We start from the raw sequence: 22,653 nt of genomic DNA, 5'->3' as shown, positions 1-22,653 counted from the left end.
TAATCGAATTGCAAGCCCTAAACGAAACACATGATTGCTGGGGTATCGAACTCGTAGCACTTCTCCACAATTTGCCTGATATTCAGTATCTGCTCCCCGGTGCCTTTGCCCTTCATAAAACCTGCTTGCCCTTGAGGGATATGCCAATCGAGATAGTAACGGATCCTGTTATTAATGATATCAAACAGAATCATGCTGGCATGCGAGATCAGGGCAAGGGTGCGGTAGTTATCGCATTTCTTAGTTGACCCTTTCTTATGCAGAGGAATGATCGCTGATTGGGTCCAGCTTTCTGGCCAGTCGCCGTTCTGCCATATGTGGTTGCATAACTTATGCATTATGTCGAGTCCTCGGTCCCCGAGGATTTGAGTATCTCGGAGGTTATGCCATTTCATCCTGGGGCTTTATTCGGCTTGAGACTTGAACTTGCGGCTTTTATCTCCGATTTCAAAATATGTATCAGGTTCCAGCTCTATAAGCCTCCAGTCTAATCGAGTATTGGTGGACGTGCAGGACCTTCCATATAGCTGCTCGCAGTAACCGCGCCAACGTTTAGCAATGTCATCGAGTTCTATAATAAAAAAATAATGGCATGAGGAGTCGGTACACGGCTTCTTCGTGAACAAATTTACGTGTGATTTAATGCAATTATTAAACATTTATTGAACTAATGATTTGCACAAAGTGAGTTCTAAATTGAAAACGTCATATACCGGCCCCTTAAGCGAAATAATTATTAAATACGGTGACATTTTTAACATTCGTCCGCCATAATAATATTGTCATTTCTTGAGGTACAAACCTTCGGCATTAAGCCACGATTGAAAATTGTGTAAAAATATTATAAACGGCTATTAAATTAGTCAAATTAAATATTTTTAAACATAAACAAATATATTAAATTAAACTCCCTTGAATCTTGACTTTAAACAAATTCTTTTACTTATAACCTACTTGGTTTGTATGAATTAGTGACATAATTAAAAAAAAAAACCAATAACTCCCTAGGGTAGGTAGGCAGTATACACCCACTACATTGCGTGTGCGGATTTCGGAAATTTAATTGGGCAGTTAATTCACATAATTATGATTTGCTAATACACGCATTAACAAAGCATTTGATTGTGTGGATCATGGAACGCTCATTTTGAAATTAGAATACTATAGTCTGTCAGAAAATGCCCTAAACTTTATGTCTTCTTACCTTACAAACAGTTGTTGTAAACAAAACCCGGTCTAGCGGAACTGTAGTTCAATTAGGAGTGCCACAAGGTTCTATTTTGGGTCCATTCCTGTTTTTGGTTTTGTATAAATGATTTGCCATTTGTAGTAGAAAATCTTTGTGAAATTGTTCTTTTTGCTGATGACACATCATTACTTTTTAAGGTTGATCGGAAATCTACCGATTACAGTGTAATTAACAGCACACTCGTTGATGTACTTAACTGGTTTACTATGAACAATTTGCTTCTTAATGCTAAGAAAACTAAATGTATTAGATTTTCTTTGCCGAATGTTAAACCAGTCGATACTAAGATACTTTTGAATAATGAATGCTTATATATGGTAGATAAATCACTGTTTCTTGGTTTAACATTGGACAAAAATCTACAATGGAGTCCTCATATAGGAACACTAGCAAACAAATTAAGTTCGGCCGCTTACGCCGTGAGGAGAATTAGACCATTGACTAATGTTGAAACAGCTCCCCTTGTTTATTATAGTTATTTTAATAGTGTAATGTCATATGGTATTCTGGTTTGGGGCAAAGCAGCTGACATACAGACTATATTTGTCTTACAAAAGAGAGCCATTCGTTCTATATATAATTTAAGAGTGCGTGAATCATTAAGAGAACTTTTCAAAGAAATTAATATTTTAACTGTAGCTTCCCAGTAGATATATGATAGTATTATTTATGTTGTTAAGAATCTAGACTCCTTCAGTAAGAATTCTGATGTCCATAACTATAATACTAGAAATAAAAATAAGCTTGCTATCAGAAAGTTTCGTGTTCGTAAAGTACAAAAGTCATTCGTTGGGCAATGCATTCATTTTTATAACAAGTTACCTGAGGATGCTTTAAGATTACCCTTTCCAGCTCTTAAGAATTACTTAAAAAAGTCATTGATGTTAAAGGCTTATTACAGAGTCGAGGACTACTTGACAGACAAGCAAGAATGCATGGTCTAAGCCAGAAACTGTAATAAGAACAAGTAGCAATTAAAAGCATTGTATTATGTGTAGAGTTATAGGTGACACAGCTAAGGTAAGAAAGCACATCAAATTTTATGAAGGCATCTCATAACAAACAGCCTGATTCATATAATATGTATTCTCATTTATTTTATTGACTTTATTTTCTTTTCCTTTTGTAAGAATGTTTTCTGAAAGAGCTACGTATTTGTATGGTGCCATGTACATATATGTTTCTTTCTTTTTTATCTAATTTCTATGAAGTAATATACCTACTGTGTATAATTGCATGAATTCTATAATAATTTAAATTGTATTTTCTTATTTACTCTTAATGCATGTTAATTATAAGATGTAATAATGTTTTGAAAAGATGTGTCCCGCCGAGTTTGTTGCCGGTCCCATATTGGGATACCCTCCTCCAATTGAGGGGGGATTTAAATCTTCTCGAGGCAGAGGTGTACGGTTGGAGCCGGTATAGCTTTATTTGACGTTCATAAGCGCATTGTAATATGCCTACTTGAATAAACTATTTTTTATCTTTATCACGCAAACAACTGCTAATGGATCATATTATTATCAGTTTTAATAAATACCCGCATGCCGGTAACACACTGTTTGAGATTCTCAGAGTAATCTCTTTCATTTGATATGTAACACGATATACATAGTTTGAAAAACTTAATTTTTAAATTTTCTCGTTTACCCCTAAAAGTGGCCCCCATGTTTAAAATTCATTTATTTACGTTACATGTCCGTCTTTGGGTCACAAATTTACATTTGTGTACCACATTTCAACTTAATTGGTCCAGTAGTTTTGGAGAAAATGGGCTGTGACAGACGGACCGACAGACAGACGTTCCGTTTTTTCCTTTTGAAGTACGGAACCCTAAAAAGAATAAAAAACGTAGCTATTAGCTTACTCATACATAATAGCATAATTCCTCGATAAATAATTATTTATTATGTAAATAACAGACAAATCCTAATGATGAAATTACCCTGCATCCGACCGACAGTGCTTAGTACATAACTACATATCTTCATATCTACATATCTTGTATTGGCGTCGGGTATAATCGAGCATTTCCAGATTGCAAGTTGGCGCAATGGACCGAGTCACGTTCAAAGTTAACGAGGAGTTATGTTCAGGTATCTATGTATTGTGTTTTTAACAGACTATACATAAATATGGTATCGTCTTGGGTCGTCCCATTCGTTTTTCGTCAAGTTCTTAAATTAGTCCTATTCTGCTTTCGTCACGCATTCTACATTGAAAGCCACCGGCGATTGTGACGAATGTAGAATGGGTGACGAAAGCAGAATAGGACTAATTTAAGAACTTGACCATAAATACTTGAAGGGGTTTTTAGTGTTTCTCCAAAAGTTTCAAGTCATAATGTATTGTTTGCCCGCCTTTTCGTTAAACATAATTTATTTCGTTCAGAAACGCGTCACTTTTCAGGATTGCCATAAAACAAACCTAACCTTACCTATCTATGGGATAACATTACGCAAGTCCTGAAAAGTAAACGGTTTCAGTTTTATGACTAATGATAATATGACAAACAAAACATTATGACTTAGAACTTTATGGGAAACAAAGGGACCCCTATTTGAAGACCATCCTTCGAATTCTATGACTTGACACAAAGTCTTGAAAAATTCAAAAGTTGTCCATAAAGAGAAATACTTAAAACAGTTACAACACGGCACAAAGGAAACATAATAAATGCGGTTAATCACCGTGCTCCCACATTTCCAATTTGATGATACTGTCAATAACATTACAAACAAAAAAGCGAAAATTTACTTTCGTAAAAACTAGCGGAGTAAACATCAACTGGTCATGGTGCGGTATTGCCCCATTTTAAAATATAAATCAATCCAAGTTTCAAATAGTTTATACAGTTTTTTTTTATACATTCTAATGTTTGCACTGCAACGCCATTGACTCCGAGTTTAGCATCGTAGGCTCCCCAGATATAATGTGCGGTCACAGTTTGATGACAATACATTTAAAGAATATTTTCTCTTCCCAGTGAGTTCCGAGGTGGATTCAGACACGTCAGTAAACGACTACGTGCGTGACACTCTAAACCTCCATGGCACCAAGTTCATGTGCAAGGAGGGTGGGTGTGGAGCATGCATCGTCAACGCCACCATGCCGGACCCCTACACTGGCGGCCGGCGAACTATGGCCATTAATTCTGTGAGAATACTTTCATCATCATCACCAGCTACTACTGGCTACATGTCTACTTTCACTAGAGGATTTGGACTATAGCCCCACTCTAGCTCGAGATACATCACACACATCTTCCAATTTCTTAGCAAATGTGTCTCTTCAGGATGTTTTCCTTAATTGAAGAGCTCATTTATCTACGTACTAATTCACAAATAAATTGCCCGTTAAATCTAAGCAAGCCTTTTGCATAATGACAAACATACTTAATTTATGCGTACACAAAGTCCGGTTTGCGACCGTGAAAAAGAAGGTTAAGAACAATTATTTTTGTGTGCATTTCTTGAGCTGTTCCCAAAATTGCACATTAAATAAGACGTCTTTTCCAGAATTTGTTGAGTGCCACACCTAACCCAATTTCACGAAAACTTTATTTTTCTTAAAAAAACTAGTGTAAGTAATATTTTTTTATAACAGTGTTTAGTATCTATAACGTCATGTCAAGACTGGGATATCAAGACTGTAGAAGGGATCGGAGACCGCCGAAAAGGGTACCACCCTGTCCAACGTGCGCTAGCAGAACACAATGGCACACAATGCGGGTTCTGCAGCCCTGGCTGGGTTATGAGTATGTACAGGTAAAACCTAACTAAGATTGGTCTGCTTAAACTCCTAATTCATTTTTTATATTTCTAACCAGTTATCACTTAATACTATTCATTCATCATCTTGTCTCCAACTCTCCACAATCCAAGTATAGGATTACGTGACCGTTTCAGTCGACAGTGCGAGTTTTGATAACTTTTCTGTCTGAACATTTCTTAATACCATTGCTCCAAAGCATTAAGTAAATATTTTTGATTCAATTAAATTATTCACCATAAAGTAATATTTCAGCTTGTTGGAGTCAAATCATTACGATCTCACCCAGTTACAGATAGAACAATCATTCGGTAGTAACATATGTCGTTGTACCGGCTATCGTCCCATTCTTGACGCATTCAAGACCTTTGCGAAAGACGCACCGAAACCTAATCACCTCACTGATATAGAAGATCTCAAAATATGTAACAAGTCTTGTGATAAACCATGCGATGGCAAAGAAGATTGGTGTTTAGTTGACAAAGTTGACACTGGAACCAAAGAAGTGAAAAAGATTATTTTGAAAGACAAACGTACATTTTACATAGTCTATGATCTCAAGCAAATCTTTGAAATTTTAAATAAGGAAGGTGATGATTATATGTTAATTGGAGGAAATACCGGAAAAGGTGAGTAATCGTTTTAAAATTACCAGGGAATCTCCGTTTATTCAACACATTTTTTCTTGTAAGTATGTACCTATGTTATTTCGTTTTCTAGGGGCCTACCCAATATTCGCATATCCACGTGTCCTCATAGATATTAGCAGAGTTCTGGAACTAAAGACACACGTAGTGGATCAGAACCTGGTGCTGGGAGCTTCGACCACCCTGAATGACACGATATCTATCTTCTACGAGATCTCACATCAACGTGAGGAATTCAGTTACCTAGCCTTGCTTGCCGACCATATAACATTAGTGGCACATATTCCTGTTAGGAATGTGAGTAACTACCTTATCTGTAGTTGTCCGTTGTCTCATACTTTAAAGGAATTGGATGAATTTTTCTTTCTCACGCCCGTCTCATCTAAAGTGTCATTCTATGGAACTTGCTACTATGTTAAAAGTCACTAGTAAATTCATAATTCGGAGACAATTTCAATATGGCGCTTTGTTTACTATTACATAGTTAGCAAGTTCCATAGAATGATACTTTAGTGCACTACCTTCGTGTTGACCCTAGTTGACGCTCGTGAAACGGATTAAATCGGAAGACAGGTGTGAGGTAAAGCACCGGAATTCAGACTATGAATTACGTTGCGAATGACTGTGTATGGCTGGCCTTGTACATGGAAAGCACCTCAAACAATCTAATTTGCTCGGCTATCCTGCTCGTAATGACTCGTATCCATAATTGTTTGTCAATTACGGGATTCGTTCCATACATGAACTAACTTGACCCTTCATGTTTCCAGATAGGCACCACAGCTGGCAACCTCATGGTTAAACACAGAGTGCCCGTGTTCTCGTCTGACTTATTCTTATTGTTGGAGACTGTTGGAGCTGTTCTTGTTGTCGGTATGCCAATGTTCTATATAAATACATGCATAAATAACAGTGTCAATTCATAGTAATGCAAATAAAGCTGCATAACGCGATTGCTATGAGAACGTGGTGCAGCAACATTCAGTCAATTAGGCATGCAGATAGAGTTACTCCATCAAGGACTTATTTTTTCTTTTTCTAGTTGATAAACATGGAACGGTGCATATGGTGACCCCAGCCGAGTTCCTTCACCTAGATATGGCGGGCAAACTTATAACAGAAATCAGGATACCACCGTACTCGCATAGTTATCGCTTTGTGTCATTCAAGGTATAGAAGCATTATTTTTGTTAAATTTTTACATTATCTGGTCTGCAATATAAACATAAAATAAAAGGAAAGGTTTAGCTAAAAAGCGAAATGTTCTCGAACGATGGACAACATGATGCGACAAATGATAAGGAACTTGTGTTTGACCCTCGAAAACCTCACTCCATATTTAATATTAACATATAACATATTTCTGGACGTGTTTCGCTTGAAAGTCACAGACTGAATCGTTTTTCTCTGTCCCAGATCATGCCACGAGGCCAGAGTGCCCATGCGCAAGTAAACGCGGCGTTCCTCTACGAGTTTCACCATGATGGCGAGACCGTGCGCTCGGCCAGGATTGTCATCGGAGGCATCTCGGCTACCTTCGTGCACGCTCTTCATACTGAGAGGTACGCCAGTATTTGCAGTATTACTAAACTATGTACCAAGCATGTATATTATTTATACATGCTTCAGAATACATTATAAGTGATCAAGTATTTGGTGGATAGTTTTCGTACGACTTTTAGCTCGACGGAGAAAAGGGTGCGCTTTGCTAGTATTGCATCGATGTCTCTTCGCATATACAATTAGGAATTTGAGTACATTTCCTCTTTTAATTCAGCAACGACGACGAGAAGGCGCTTTTGCTTCAAGATCATATTCGGTGGCATTGGCATCTCGAGTATCTCAACAAAACATGTACCTACCTAGAGCGTAAATTTTATGATCACTTGTCTTTAATTACTTATCGAAATTCAACAGATTCTATCTGTCCTCTAAATTTACCTAATACAAGTTTATGCTACGCAGTGGCTTCCAATTGAATCATCTAGATTCTAGAGGACCTCGTGGCGATCTTAGTGGAGGTCAAGAGTTCAGTTCAGCATTGTAATTATAATTCTTAAACTTCTTCCGTGTGTCCAGATACGTGGTCGGCAAGAAAATCTTCACCGATGAGGTGCTGCAAGGAGCGCTAAAGGTGTTGGAACAAGAACTGAAGCCTGAGGAGATTGCCGGAGAATTCAAACCTGAGTATAGAAAGAAGTGTGCTTTGGGACTTTTTTATAAGGTGAGCAGAAGAAAATACAAATCATGCTACGTTTTATGTAAAAGGTTACTACTAGCTACTAGTATAAATATGATTAGTAAATTCCTCGCGATAACAACTATTACATTTACTAGTCGAAAATATAACACCCGTTTCTTTTGATTTTGATTTTGCCAAGTAATATTATTGGTTTCCAGGGTCTTATGACCTTGATTCCCGAGAACCGACTGAACCCTCGCTATCGCTCGGGGACGCGACGTCTTCGAAGGACGAGACCTTTATCCAAAGGCTCTCAAGAATTTACTACCAATCCCCTCATCTGGCCTATTACCGAACCTTCTCCTAAGGTACTTAAGAGACACCTTATATGATATATGACGACAATTCTTCCTTACGTTATCCCGGCATTTTGCCACGGCTCATGGGAGCCTGGGGTCCGATTGACAACTAATCCCAAGAATTGACGTAGGAACTAGTTTTTACGAAAGCGACTGCCATCTGACCTTCCAACCCAGAGGGGAAACTAGGCCTTATTGGGATTAGTCCGGTTTCCTCACGATGTTTTCCTTCACCGAAAACCGACTGGTAAATATCAAATGATATTTCGTACATAACGTAAGTTCCGCAAATTTCATTGGTACATACGAGCCGGGGTTTGAACCCGCGACCTCCGGATTGAAAGTCGGATACATGACGACAATATATTCATAAAAAATGCGCATTTTAAGCAATTATCATATTTTTAACTTCATCCGAAAAAAACGATATTTAACTAAACAGGATAAAACATCCAATACCCATTGGATGTAAACGGGAATTTTAGATAACTGTTTTCATTACACAAATATCAAATGTCGTAATTCGAAAACTCTGTTTGAGCTTAGGTATATCTTGACCAGGAAAATGATGTTGGTTTACAGGTAGAGGCATTGATCCAATGTGCAGGTGAAGCAAAATATGTGAACGACCTGTCAACACAACCCCACGAGGTTTTCTGCGCTTTCGTCACCTCGGACATTTGCACCGGAGAGATCCTGGAAATTGACCCTACACCCGCGTTGGCAAGCAATTTTTACAAGACTATATCGACCGGGATATGAACCGTGATTACCTTTTGTATTGTTTTCGAGCACCCGATATTTCGACGCAGTTACATGCATCTCATTCACGGGTAGCTGATGATAGCGGTACAAAAGGTAATCACGGTTCATATTCCGGTCCCGGTCGATATAAGTCTAGTGAAACTAACCGTGAATCATTTAAAACTGCAATTTTTACGTTTTTGTTTTGTTTTACATGGCCTGAGCACGTTTTTATCTGTTTATGTATCTGTATGTCTGTTTAAACCTCTTTTATCCATATCTTGATCGTGTTGCGATTAACCAGGGCTATAACCGTGAAAATTGAAGTTAGCAAATTGCGGGCATCTTTCTCTGTCACTCTAATTACGCTTTCATTGGAATATAAGAGAAAGATCCCCGCAATTAGCGAACTGCGGTTTTCGCGGTAGTTTCTAACGGAACTCCGCTATCGATTCCTGAAATACGAGTAGACCCCAGACGTTGATGACAGTTATGGCAAATTGAGAACAATTAGGCTGCTACTGAGGCACAATCTCTATTAATCAATAGCATTGGTTGTAATCCGGCGGAGCAACCAATACTATTGGTGGATTTAAAACTCTGTTTATTTTATAGTTAGTTGAAATATAATATATGTGGTCCAGTTAATGTACCTACTTTAACTTTATTTCTAATACTTACCTTTAAGTTTTTCAAGCCTAACCTAAGCGTAATAAATACATAATGTTGTACTTTAAGGTTGACTTTGTCTTTTTTCATTTCAGAAACTACCGGGTGTTGTTGCTTTTTTCTCAGCAAAAGACATACCGGGACCAAACAATTTTATACCACCTCAGGTACCGACACTTGTAACTAAAGAAGAAATTTTTTGCGAAGGTCGGATCAAATATTACGACCAACCCATCGGAGTTATAGTAGCAGACACTGACAGACTAGCTAACCGGGCTGCTCTGCTGGTCCATGTCAAATATAAGAAAGATTCGAGAAAACCAGTTTTAACTATAGCAGAAGCTGTAAAAGATCCTAATAGGTAATAAAAATCAGTAAGAATAGCGGATAGCTATCTTTATAACCTCTCTATTTGTCAAAGACAGAGTGATTTTTAAATTGAAAGTGCCAGTCAGGCCTGTCGGCTGCTGACTAGTAACCAAAGAATATAATACTCACTAGGAGCTAGTAACAGATGTTTCTGTTTATCAAACTATAAAGGAGGATGAGAATATCATTAGACTTTATCGCATCATAAACCACACATAACTAAAAAATAATGTAACCATTGGGCATGAGTTAATTGTATTTGTATTTTGTTTATTACTGACCAGCAGTTTAAATAAATTCATGAGTATAAATTGTAAATTTCAGGGTATCATTATATTTTGCCCTACCAGCACGAAACACAGGCGCAAATGTGCAAAGAGTTATCAAAGACTATAACAGGATATTATATCAGTACCACTTCTCAATGGAGACGCTTCACAGCGTGACCAGGCCTAGTGACGATGGTCTGGACGCATACATCAGCACGCAGTGGCCTGACGCCGTACAAACCGCCATGTCATCCGTTCTGGATATTCAATCTAATCGGTGAGTCAGTTAAATAAAGAAAAATTTACAAACACGTGCGATTTAGATAAAAATTCACAGATTTCGTGCCTCACACGACTATCGAGCACATTGGAAATGAATCTACGGAATTCGAAAAAATACTGTCGCTGAGCGACGAGAAAGTCTGGATAAGGAAAAAGTTACAAAATAAAACTACAACGTTGAATGATAATTATTTTATTCTTAGATTAACACAAGTACCCTGGACATAACGCATGTGAACAAACAAATTGCAAAATTACCACACGCGTATCGAAGTTTGAATAATTGTCGCCGTGGCGTATACGGCATGCTCCCGGGAATTCGCGGTTCTCATATTCCCGGGAATTCCCGGGAATTTTATAGAGTCAAAAGAACCGGTCTGAAGACCCGGTACCGGTACTTCCCGGTTCTCATCATATGACTATTTATTCCCATTTCAATAGTGGTAATGTTTTAGTACTTTAGCTCGGGACATTATATAACATTTAATAATGGTGCTATGAAACGGAGGACCCGGGGGGACCCAAATAACCCGACAAACTTACCTAGTAAAGTAGGCATTCGTGCAGGCAGGCCGTGCCGTCTCATAGTGCTGAGTGCATCGACTACGCTACGGCCGTCTGGCTCGGCCCAGACGGAGGCAAAGTGTGCCAGTTCATTTTGTAAAATAGGATGGAACGCCAATTAAGTGTTTGTTTATAATAAAATAAGTCATTTATTAATTCTTGGACTAGTTTAATATTTAGATTTAGCTTAGTAAGTAAAATACATTGCTTTCTGTACCAATTCGCGCCTATGTATTTGTAACTCGGATGTAAGCTGGTTTCCTACAGGACAGGCATCGCCTAGTGTAGGAATCAGGCCAACTACAGGAAAGGCACTCCTTATTCTTTCAAATTCTATACCTGTACAGTGCATTAACATAAGTTTTTGTGTATAACTAACCTGAATTTGTAAAGATGAATAAATATATATGTTTTATGTTTATGTTTATGTTTATGTAATTATTTATATGAAAATAAGTAATTCATAAAAATTATACGCTAACACAAACAATTTCTTAAAAGTAATCAAAAGATGCCTTGAGAACCGGGAAGAACCGGGAATCCCGGTTCCGGCCATGCCCAGAACCGGGAAATGAAATTCTTGGTACCGGGACCGGTACTGCATGCCCTAGTGGCGCATAAGTATAGGTACATATTTCATTTTTCGATTAATAAGCAGGATATATTAATGTTCAAAGTACAAGAAAATTATTACACGGCAAATCCGTAGTCAACTCGAGAAGTGGTAGCCACATCGCCGTTATCGTCACTCGAGTCTTGATCGGCAGCGGCCCATTTGCTGCAAGATATGAAATTTTCTTGACAGCAGTTTGACGCGACGAGAGATGACCATAACAGCGTTTGTCTATGTTGCACCAAACCTGAGTTCCAATAGGTACTACCAGGGTTCAGCATCAGCTATCTTGGGTAATGCTCTACCATGTGATCATCATGACGAATCGGATGTCCAAAACAGCGCGTGCCTATGTTGCACCAAACCTGAGTTCCGCTAGGTACAACCAGGGTTCAGCATCAGCTCTATCTTGGGTACTACTCTCCTAAGTGCTCATCAAGACGAGTCGGATGACCAAAACAGCGTGTGCCTATGTTGCAACAAACCTGAGTTCCTTTAGGTACAGCCAGGGTTCAGCATCAGCTCTATCTTGGGTACTACTCTCCTAAGTGCTCATCGAGACGAGTCCGATGACCAAAACAGCGTGTGCTTATGTTGTATTAAACCCGAGCTCCACTAGGTACTGCCAGGGTTCAGCATCAGCTATCTGCTAGCAGCCGCCAGCAACATGCTGAGGTGAGACCATTTCGTGGCACTTTTTCTTTTTTATGTTTCTCTGTATAAGTTTTTATTTTGTGTTTGTCCTCACGAATAAAATTATTTATATTTCTATTTCTATTTCTACCTCTACCTCTACCTCTACCTCTACCTCTACCTCTACCTCTACCTCTACCTCTACCTCTACCTCTACCTCTACCTCTACCTCTACCTCTACCTCTACCTCTACCTCTACCTCTACCTCTACCTCTACCTCTACCTCTACCTCTACCTCTACCTCTACCTCTACCTCTACCTCTACCTCTACCTCTACCTCTACCTCTACCTCTACCTCTACCTCTACCTCTACCTCTACCTCTACCTCTACCTCTACCTCTACCTCTACCTCTACCTCTACCTCTACCTCTACCTCTACCTCTACCTCTACCTCTACCTCTACCTCTACCTCTACCTCTACCTCTACCTCTACCTCTACCTCTACCTCTACCTCTACCTCTACCTCTACCTCTACCTCTACCTCTACCTCTACCTCTACCTCTACCTCTACCTCTACCTCTACCTCTACCTCTACCTCTACCTCTACCTCTACCTCTACCTCTACCTCTACCTCTACCTCTACCTCTACCTCTACCTCTACCTCTACCTCTACCTCTACCTCTACCTCTACCTCTACCTCTACCTCTACCTCTACCTCTACCTCTATCTCTATCTCTATTTCTATTTCCACCACCACAAGAATGCATAGATTGTCGAATAGTGCGTTATCTACGCCCGTCTCAAACAGGATAGATAGAGTTAGACCAAGAAAAATCTGCAGCGATTTTGATAGCCCACGCAGTGCAAGTGTTATTCTGCCGTCATAATCCCGATAATTCACAACAAACACCGATAACGAACTCTGCGAAACATGAAGTCATAAATGTCATGTGAAAAATGTCGTTCTGACTTTTTGACTATTTTAAGGTTAGGCTACAGGGCAAACCCTTAACCCGATCGTCTTTGTTTTAGGCTCAAATTGTAGCTGACTAAATTGTCCAGAGCCATTTTTCTCAAATTTTTGATATCATTCTTCGTTTCCAAATTATCTAGCACCAAAATCAAAAATTCCGAAAAAAAATTAATTTTATTTTCACTATTTCGACCATAACTTTTTTTCACTATTTCACCTTACAGCTCTCGTGATTATGCGTCTTTTGAGTCTATTTTTTAATATCATATCTTCACAACTTTCCGAGATATAAGGGGATCGCACTTTTTCGTGAAATCGGACCCTATACTGGAGCGAACGAAAAGACATTTCCAATGTCAAAACTACCAGGTATTTAGAACATTCAGCTGATTTCAACTGAGAAATGACAGCGTTTGGAGCAAACAGTTTCTTGTGGGGTAGTTAACATTAATATGAAGCACAGAAAGACGTACGAGAAGGTAATTTAAGGAGCTACGAAGGTTATGGAAACTCATCATACCCTAATAACATTGACCTAACAAACGCTACCGTCGAAATTGGGTAGTGCACATGAATCGGTGAGATGAGGGCTCTTTATTCGAGACCACAGTTCAGCTGACATATTTTTTTGCCTAATATGATATTACTGGTAAAAGTTTTAAATCGTTGCCCAATGTTGTTTTCCAGCATAAGCCTAGTGATACCTCGGAACGGTGGTGGATATGGAATGAAGCTAACTCGAGCTGGCTGGAACGCGACAACGTGCGCATTGGTCACTTATCTGACGAATCGACCCTGCCGCTTTACCATGGGCATCCAGTCCATGTTGAGAGTCTTAGGGAAGAGGCCTCCGGTAACTCTAGAATTTGAGGTTAGACAGTCAATTTTATTAGGTACCTACGACATCATTTAGGCCATATTTCCCTTCAGTTTTCCTTTCTATGACCACATTTGAATTCCTTATTGGACAATATAGCTTTTATTTGCTTTATTGATGCCATTGGATCAATGTGAAAGAGTATTTGCAAGCAGTCATATCTTGCCACAGAACTTATGGTAGGGGAGCCCAAGAGGGGATTTTTGTGTTTACTCGAGCGCGTCAGATTAAGATATGAATGATATCTTGCTACCCCGTGTAGTCTACCTTTACCTACCCCTTTTAGCCATCTATGTTGAGCCCTTGGTTGGTGGGGGGTTGGTGGGGCGTTCAACAAATTGCAAAGCAGATTGTGGATTTGGTCATATTAGTCCAAATTAACGGTATAATTGTGCTATTACTAAATCTGATAATTATTTGCACGCATTTCCTTAATCTGACGGTTACAATGTAAAAATTGGGCGTCAAACTTGTGTTCGTCAGTAAATGCCTATAACTTGATATAACACTTATTTGTAATAAGTGTTATATTAAGTTATAGAAAAAATATAGCATTAACGTGGACAAAAACGACCAAACCCACAAACTGCTTAACGATTTTTTAACCCTCCACCAAACTCCCGAAATTTAAAAAAAATTGTAGACGCTTTCGGGCTCGCTTCGCCGGCTTCTTATCATCTAATATTTCGATTCCAATAGGTCTGTATGACGCTCGATTAAATCCCGATTTAGCATCGTGGGCTCCCCTACTATTAAAAGGGGCCCACAGATAACCAGTTCGCCGGACGATATCAGCCTGTCAGTTATTCGTAGCTGTCAAATTTTGCGTTTAACTGACATGCCGATATCGTCTTTCCGGCGGACTGGTAATCAGTGGGCCCCTTAAGACATAAGCATAAGTATAATGGCGGCAATATTGCAATTCATAATGCGTTTGCTTTTTCATCAATCGTCTTCCCCATCTCTCATCATATACCTATCACATTCAAATCAGATGCTTATAACAAGCAAAAGATGCAATGTTTCACAATATTAACCGTTCCAGGTGGGCGTTGATGACAGAGGTGAGATCCAGTACCTGGAATACCATATGTACGAGGACCACGGATACGTGGTGGGTGACCAGTTCGTCCTTCTAGCGCCACCCGCTATTAAAAACTGCTACGAGAATTCACGCTGGTCAATGAAGATTTTTAGTGTACTCACAGATACAGCTGCCGCCACGTGGATGAGGTCGCCAGGTACTTAATGATTAATTAAATGATGATAATAGACTAGCAAAAAGCAGAGCTTTGTAAGGGCTCGCGGAGTTTATCTACCTAAATGTACCGGACCGCGATTTTGATCAAATCCGAGGCTTGTTTCATGTTTGATCGAGTGTGTACGTAATAACGCAGCTATAAGTGAGAGCAAGAAAGAAATATACTAACCGGACCCCGGCTGCTGTCCGGTACGCCTGTCTGTTACAGCTTTTACTTTGTCCATTAAAAACGTGTCCAGACGACAAAATCAAATTGCCAATATCATCCACACGTAATATACAATTTCATAAGTGCTTATTACATCCTACACGGTCGCCCAGTACTTTTTCTTGGAGGAAGCCAACTGGCTTTCCTACATAATGTTGGGTCAGCGAGGCAATGTCCTTGAATTTATTTTTGCGTCCACTCCACACAATTGAGCGAAAAACTATCCCGTCTGGACACCTACTGGCGGTCACACACACTCAGTTCCACTAGGTACAGCCAGGGTTCAGCATCAGCTCTATCTTGGGTAATGCTCTTCCAAGTGCTCATTAAGACGTGTCTGATGACCAAAACAGCGTGTGCCTATGTTGCACCAAACCTGAGTTCCACTAGGTACAGCCAGGGTTTAGCATCAGCTCTATCTTGGATACTAATCTCCTAAGTGCTCATCAAGACGAGTCGGATGACCAAAACAGCGTGTGCCTATGTTGCACCAAACCTGAGTTCCACTAGGTACAGCCAGGGTTCAGCATCAGCTCTATCTTGGGATTCTTGGGTACTGCTCTCCCAAGTGCTCATCAAGACTTGTCGAGTGACTAAAACAGCGTGTGCCTGTGTTGCACTAAACCTGAGTTCCACTAGGTACAGCCAGGGTTCAGCATCAGCTCTATCTTGGGTACTACTTTCCTAAGTACTCATCAAGAAGAGTTGCATGACCAAAACAGCGTGTGCCTATGTTGTATAAAACCCGAGCTCCATTAGGCACTGTCAGGGTTCAGCATCAGCTATCCCTTCAAGTGGCGCCAGCGAAAACGCGAAAAGTAGTCAAGTGGCGGGGCCCCGGTGGGTGGTCAGCGCAGATTAAGAAAATTTTACAAAATCGTCGATTTAAGCTTTTCTATGTTTGAAAGTATATTAAATCACATATTGTTAGAATCAGCGTTAAATAGGCTATTCGAATATATCAATTAAATTATTCTAATGTTTATACATTTGGCCAGACCAAATCAAACTCCGGAAGAATGTCAGTTTTCCAGCTTCCTTGTTAAAAATGACTACCACCATAAAACTAATTGATTATTGGAGGTAATTGCTACTTAATTATCAAAGGAAGACTTTTATCTTTAAGATTATATCAATAAAAAGACCTAAGATACAATTTCTTTTACAAGACAACCTCTTAAAAAACGAGACTGACCTCGGACTAGGCGGTCGCTCCCGAATCAATGGTCCTCACCTCACCTACAAATTTTATACCAAGTGTTTTTGTGTTTCTTACGGTATGCTATCCTTCTCTAACTCGCTACCTAATTTTGGGCGCTAGAAGAGCGTAACTATACTTAAATGCGTTCAATTTCACCTCTAAATACGTCAATACCTCATTAACCACTCACTGGTGGATGACAGTTTACTGGTTTTCGCATCGACCATTCACGGGTTGACCGCCACTTGAAGGGCTATCTTGGGTACTGGTCTACCCAGTGATCATCATGACAAGTCGGATATCCAAAACAGCGTGTGTCTATGTATGTTGCACCAAACCCGAGCTCCACTAGGTACTGCCAGGGCTCGGCATCAGCTCCATCTTGGGTACTCAGTACTCTCCTAAGTGCTCATCAAGATGAGTCGGATGACCAAACCATAATGTGCCTTAGTTACACCATACCTGAGTTCCACTAGGCTCTGCCAGGGTTCTGGGTCTTTTTGCTGAATTGCACGCCGACGTTGCGATTAGCGTGCAGTCAGCGTGCAGTTCCCATGCAAATTGCAGTCGGGTTGTAGTCCGTCTGTATCGGCCCTAAGTCACTGAAGTTTGTATTAATATGCTTATTAGTGATGTACCGACTATTGATTTGGCCGACTAGCCGACTAATCGGCGCTCGAATGGCCGATTAGTCGGCCGACTAGTCGGCTAGTCGGCCAGGTCATAAGTTTCGTATAAGTTCACGGAAAAACAATAGTTTTCCTCCTTTGGTTGCGCTATTCATCATAATTTAGCTTGGCTAAAAGGTGTTCTCTACACTCTACAGGTTCAAAGACCTATCACAAGAATCCTCGTTCAATTTCTGTCTTTAGTTCTTTTATTTTGCGATCCTGAGCAGACCGTCAGTAAAGCTTGTAGGCGGTATTTCCAAGGCTCTATTTCCCGTACGTAGTCGCCAGTTAAGAACCTATCCCCTGTGGTCAGCGACATTACGAGCAACGTGCCCTGACAAATTCTCTAAATTTTGCAATAACATTAATAGTTCCTCATGGCTACACCATTAAAAAAAAAACAAAAACTGAATAATAAAAAAAAATACTATCAAACTTGCAGACGAGCGACCTGTAGAGGAAAACACCAGCCCGCCAACATACGATAACGATCAAACGGTCAATTATATTGAACTAAAGTTTTCGTATGCACCCTGAATAGGTATTTTAGTAAAATAAACATAAAACATATGGTAAATATTAACAGTTGGTTTTTTTCTGTTTTTCTTTCGCTAATAAAGTGCCGACTAATCGGCCATTCTTGCCGACTAGTCGCCGACTAATCGCCGACTACAAATGTGGCCGGATAGTCGGCTTTCCCGACTAGTCGGCGACTAGTCGGTACATCCCAAATGCTTATCTTTATTTATAATTTTAGCAGTTCCGAGCAGAAATGACACTCAAGGCGCCATTCATTAATTACGTAAGACAATTTTTGCCAGTTTTTGACCAGGGCCCTTCCATATGTAAGAAATAATAAGAATAGGCCGACCCCCTCCCCCTCCCACCAATATAATTTATTTTCAAAAAATATTTTTATGAATGTTTATTTGTACCTGTATAAAGGTACTTGAGCTCGTTTAAGCTAACTCTGCACCGTGTTTGATAGCATAGAGCAGCGGTCGGCAACAAGCGGCCCGCGAGCTTCCCTGGCTATTTTGTATGTATGTAATATTGACAAACGACAATGTCTGATAAAGTCATAAATATTAACAAAGTGCGGCCCGCGGTAACTACTATTTGGCCCTTGGCTGCTAAAAGGTTGCCGAACGCTGGCATAAAAGCTGGCGTGTGGAAGTATTATTTTAAACGTCATAATTTCATGGAAATTAAAAAAAATATCGCATCTTTGTGATCGTTAAACGTTACGTAAGAACTATGAAAACCCCCTCCCTCCCCTTGTAAGAAAAATAAGATATGTTCGACCCCCCTCCACCCCAAAATCGTCTTACGTAATAAATGAATGGCGCCAAAATTGTTTCTCGAACTGAAAATACCCAATTTAAGTTTGCTAACACAACAAAACTGATCAGTTCATCAGCGTCACAGAACATACGAGTAAATTGACCTCCGCAGTGAATATACAGCATTTGATTGTTCTAGTAGGTAGTCACAGAAACTTAATTGCTAAATTGGGAATCAAACCAAGCGAAGCGAGGTGGGTTGAATCCAAAATTTTAACCCACTTTTGTATTCATCGTTGTTAATGGCGTAAGCGCCATCCACAATATTGAATTTGAAAACACCACATAGGTATCGTATTGTCTGAGTACCCACAACGCAAGCCTTCTTGAGCTTACTGTAGGGCTTAGTCAATTTGTATAATAAAAAAATAAATAAAATAAAAGCCTTTTATTTCCCAAATATAAATGTTACAATGAAATTTAGAGTTTAAGTATTATTTTGAAATAAAGTTACAAAGAAAAGAATTTAAAAACTACTAAGTATTACTAAGTATTTTTATGTGGGTTTGTCCATTTTTGGACGTAGGCCTCCTCCATGTCACACCATAGTTTTCTGTCGGCGACCAGACTGGCCCAGGCTATGCCTGCCTGCTCGGTTATGTCGTCTCGCCAGCGGCGGAGCGGATGACCTTGCCCTCGCCCGCCATCTGGTGGGTACCAGTGTAAAACTCTTTTGCTCCACCGGTCGTCTTTCGCTCAATTTGTATAAGAATGTTCAATATCTATTTATTTATTACTAACGCCATCTGTTAGAGAAATAAATAATTAACATTAACCCGAATGTTAATTCATTATTTTGCCAACAGATGGCGCTAGTAGTAATACAAAGTGTTATTACTTTATTTAATTTTTTAGGCTCATAAAATTATATTTTTATGTTTGATAACACATCTAGACATGAATTTAAATTACTATGTTAAATCTCAAACCCAACAGTGCGATAGTTTTTCCGTAAAGTGTACCACAAGAATGCATAGTTTGTCGAATAGTGATAGGGCTCGCTTCGCTCGCCCTAATAAATATAATATGATATTTGCTTGATACATGAGTAAAAATTGTCTATTTATTTATGGACTTTATGGGTTAAACTTTAAGATTAAAGTTGCATAATTACATTCGCCATTCATCTCTATTCGCATTCTCACTGTTTTTGAAATACATACTTCATTTTCTTTCTGGCAATTTTTTAAGACTACTGCTCCGCATTGTTTTTATTATTTTTACGTTAAAACAAATTTTATATCTTATAAGTTTAAGGGTCCACTGAAAATCAGCGTCGTGGCAATACGTGCTCCGCCACATGCTGAGTGGTATCCTCTTTGGGACAACAAATGACATGTGTCACATGTTTAACATGTGTTAATTTTAAGATTGTGTTGTTCCAAAAACAAATTTTTATTTCTGTTCATTTCAAAAATAATATATACTAAGGATTTTTCTTAATTTAAGGCACCCTTGAAGCAATTGCACATACCGAAATGATGATGGAAGAAATATCTTACATACTAGACAGAGACCCCGTGGAGGTTCGACGTGCCAATCTCAACCCTCAATATGCGGAAGTCTCTGAAATGCTCGACGAACTGTTGCAAGACAGAGAATATTATAAGAGAAAAAGAGAAGTTGACGAATTCAACTCCAGAAACCGTTGGAAAAAAAGAGGAATACGAATCTCCCTCATGAGTTGGCCGACCCCAATCGCTTGCGGATATCAAGTTGATTTAAACGTGTTACATAGTGACGGAACTGTGGTTGTAAAACATGGAGGCATAGAGATCGGTCAAGGTGTGAATACTAGAGTGATCCAAGTAATCGCGTACACTTTGAATATTTCTACAGACATGGTGAAAGTGAAAGCAAATGATTCAGCAAATGCAAATAGTTTCACGACTGGCGGGAGCAGAAGTACAAGCTCGGTGTGTATTGGTGCTATAAAGTGTTGTCAGTTGCTGCTTGATAGGCTATCAGCAATCAGAGACACGCTGAACAACCCTACTTGGAAATTGTTGGTGCAGACCGCATTCCTAGCGGGAATTAATCTTCAAGCCAGTTATTACACGACATCAAATGATTTGGTGAACTATAGAACGGGAGCAGTTGCTATGGCTGAGGTTGAAATAGATATACTTACAGGAGAGCATGAGATTAGGAGAGTCGATATAATTGAAGATGCTGGAACATCGGTCAATCCGGTACTTGATATTGGACAGGTAAATTTTGTAAAATTAAAATATACATATATATGCAATGAAATATAGTCGTTATGTTTCTTATAATAGATTTCGAAGTACCAGTTTCGGGCGCAGTAGCTCCAAAGGACTGTAAAGGGATTTTCATACAAAAAATATTCGTAACCATAATTAATCTTTTTGTAGATCGAAGGTGCATTTATCATGGGCATGGGTTACTGGACCACAGAGCACATCATATACGACGAGCACACCGGAGAGCTCCTCACGGACCGCACGTGGTTCTACGAGGTGCCGTGCGGGGCTGATATACCCCTTGACTTTAGGATCAAGTTGAGGAAAAATTCTTACAACCCCCGAGACATTTTGGGCAGTAAAGGTGAGTTCCATTATTTGAAAACATTAAAATTATACAATTCATAAAAAATGTTATGACGCATACCTACATATAATCACGCCTATTTCCCGTATGGATAGGCAGAGACCACAGATTTCCACATGCTACGATATTGACATAGGTACCTCTTTCAGTTCATAACATTCCTCAATACACGCTTGCCGGTTTAGGGTGCTCTTGGCTTGACATTCTGATCAGAGAAAGTCCGCCGAAGTCTACCCCTTCCTATTTATGTACCTAACATGTGTCACATCAATGGTTTAAGGGTGAAATTAAAAATCGTTGTTCATGTAGATAGTAGGCCTACGTAAGGCTTAAAAAAAGAAAGAAGAAAAAATGAATGTATGTAGTTTTTAGAAATTATTTGTTTACAGCGGTTGGAGAACCTGCTACGTGCTTGTCGATATGCGTGGCATTTGCTCTGAGAGAAGCCATAGCTGCATCTAGAGAGGAGACTGGATATCCCCGCACTGAGTGGTTCCATGTGGGTGGGTATTAAAATAACCTTTTTTGGAGAAATAATTGTATACTGGCCTGCCGGCCTAGCCAAGGCGACAATCGCTATCGCTACGACAACGAAACGCTTTGTCTCTCTATCACTCTTCCATATTAGTGCGACAGTGACAGTTGCGTTTCGATCGCTACGGAGCGTAAGCGATTGGCATGTTGGCTACGCGGCCTGATCAGACCTGACCTCGCCTTAAAGATAAGACTTACGGCCCGATTCGAATTTTAAGATACGAAACGGTATGGATTTGATAAAGTTCGAATCGGGTCGTTAAAGTAGTTTTGATATCCACAAGTAATTAGGTACCTATTCTATTTTCTTGCAGATGGCCCATTCACATTAGAAGCAAACGTGCTATCAGCAGACGTGCGACTTGATGAATTCAAATTCAAATAAGGGTGATATAATTAATTAATCACCAAAGAAATGTACTTTCTATGACTTAATTAATATAACTGGTCATTAAATAATAGATCACTAGATCAGTCACCAAATCATCAAATTATTTCAAAGCGGTTACTTAAAAAGATTGTTGAAATCTCTGGCAGATCATACTTACATATATATCAATCATCAAATAATTGTATTACATATAGTTCGTTTTTTTAGCATTAGAAAAAAGGTAAACAATCTTGACGTGTCTTTTTATTGAAAAACACTTTTAGAATTAT

General features: G+C 39.3%; 1 protein-coding gene across 1 annotated transcript; it reads left to right on the top strand.

Annotated features, from left to right (window-relative positions):
* The first annotated feature begins 3,305 nt into the window (after positions 1–3,305).
* LOC134790347 (uncharacterized) lies at positions 3,306–22,435 on the top strand. Its single transcript, XM_063761115.1, has 19 exons — positions 3,306–3,348; positions 4,221–4,408; positions 4,859–5,019; positions 5,279–5,652; positions 5,744–5,967; positions 6,441–6,543; positions 6,713–6,840; positions 7,087–7,232; positions 7,750–7,894; positions 8,071–8,220; positions 8,794–8,934; positions 9,720–9,985; positions 10,318–10,539; positions 14,015–14,198; positions 15,250–15,445; positions 20,338–21,098; positions 21,264–21,456; positions 21,849–21,962; positions 22,308–22,435. The coding sequence occupies exons 1-19, from the start codon at positions 3,306–3,308 to the stop codon at positions 22,376–22,378; spliced, it is 3,810 nt and encodes a 1,269-aa protein (XP_063617185.1). The 3' UTR covers positions 22,379–22,435.
* Positions 22,436–22,653: the final 218 nt, after the last annotated feature.

The sequence above is a fragment of the Cydia splendana genome, chromosome 5 (assembly GCF_910591565.1).
Source record: "Cydia splendana chromosome 5, ilCydSple1.2, whole genome shotgun sequence".
Lineage (NCBI taxonomy): Eukaryota > Metazoa > Arthropoda > Insecta > Lepidoptera > Tortricidae > Cydia > Cydia splendana.
Note: the sequence above shows the minus strand (reverse complement) of the source record. Positions and strands in the feature narration are given on the sequence as shown.

Excerpts from the sequence above, each read along its gene's own strand:
- LOC134790347 (XM_063761115.1), top strand. The coding sequence starts at position 3,306 with ATGGACCGAGTCACGTTCAAAGTTAACGAGGAGTTATGTTCAG. Across the intron at positions 4,409-4,858 it reads GAACTATGGCCATTAATTCT|TGTTTAGTATCTATAACGTC; the intron begins GTGAGAATACTT and ends TTTTTATAACAG. Across the intron at positions 5,968-6,440 it reads CACATATTCCTGTTAGGAAT|ATAGGCACCACAGCTGGCAA; the intron begins GTGAGTAACTAC and ends TCATGTTTCCAG.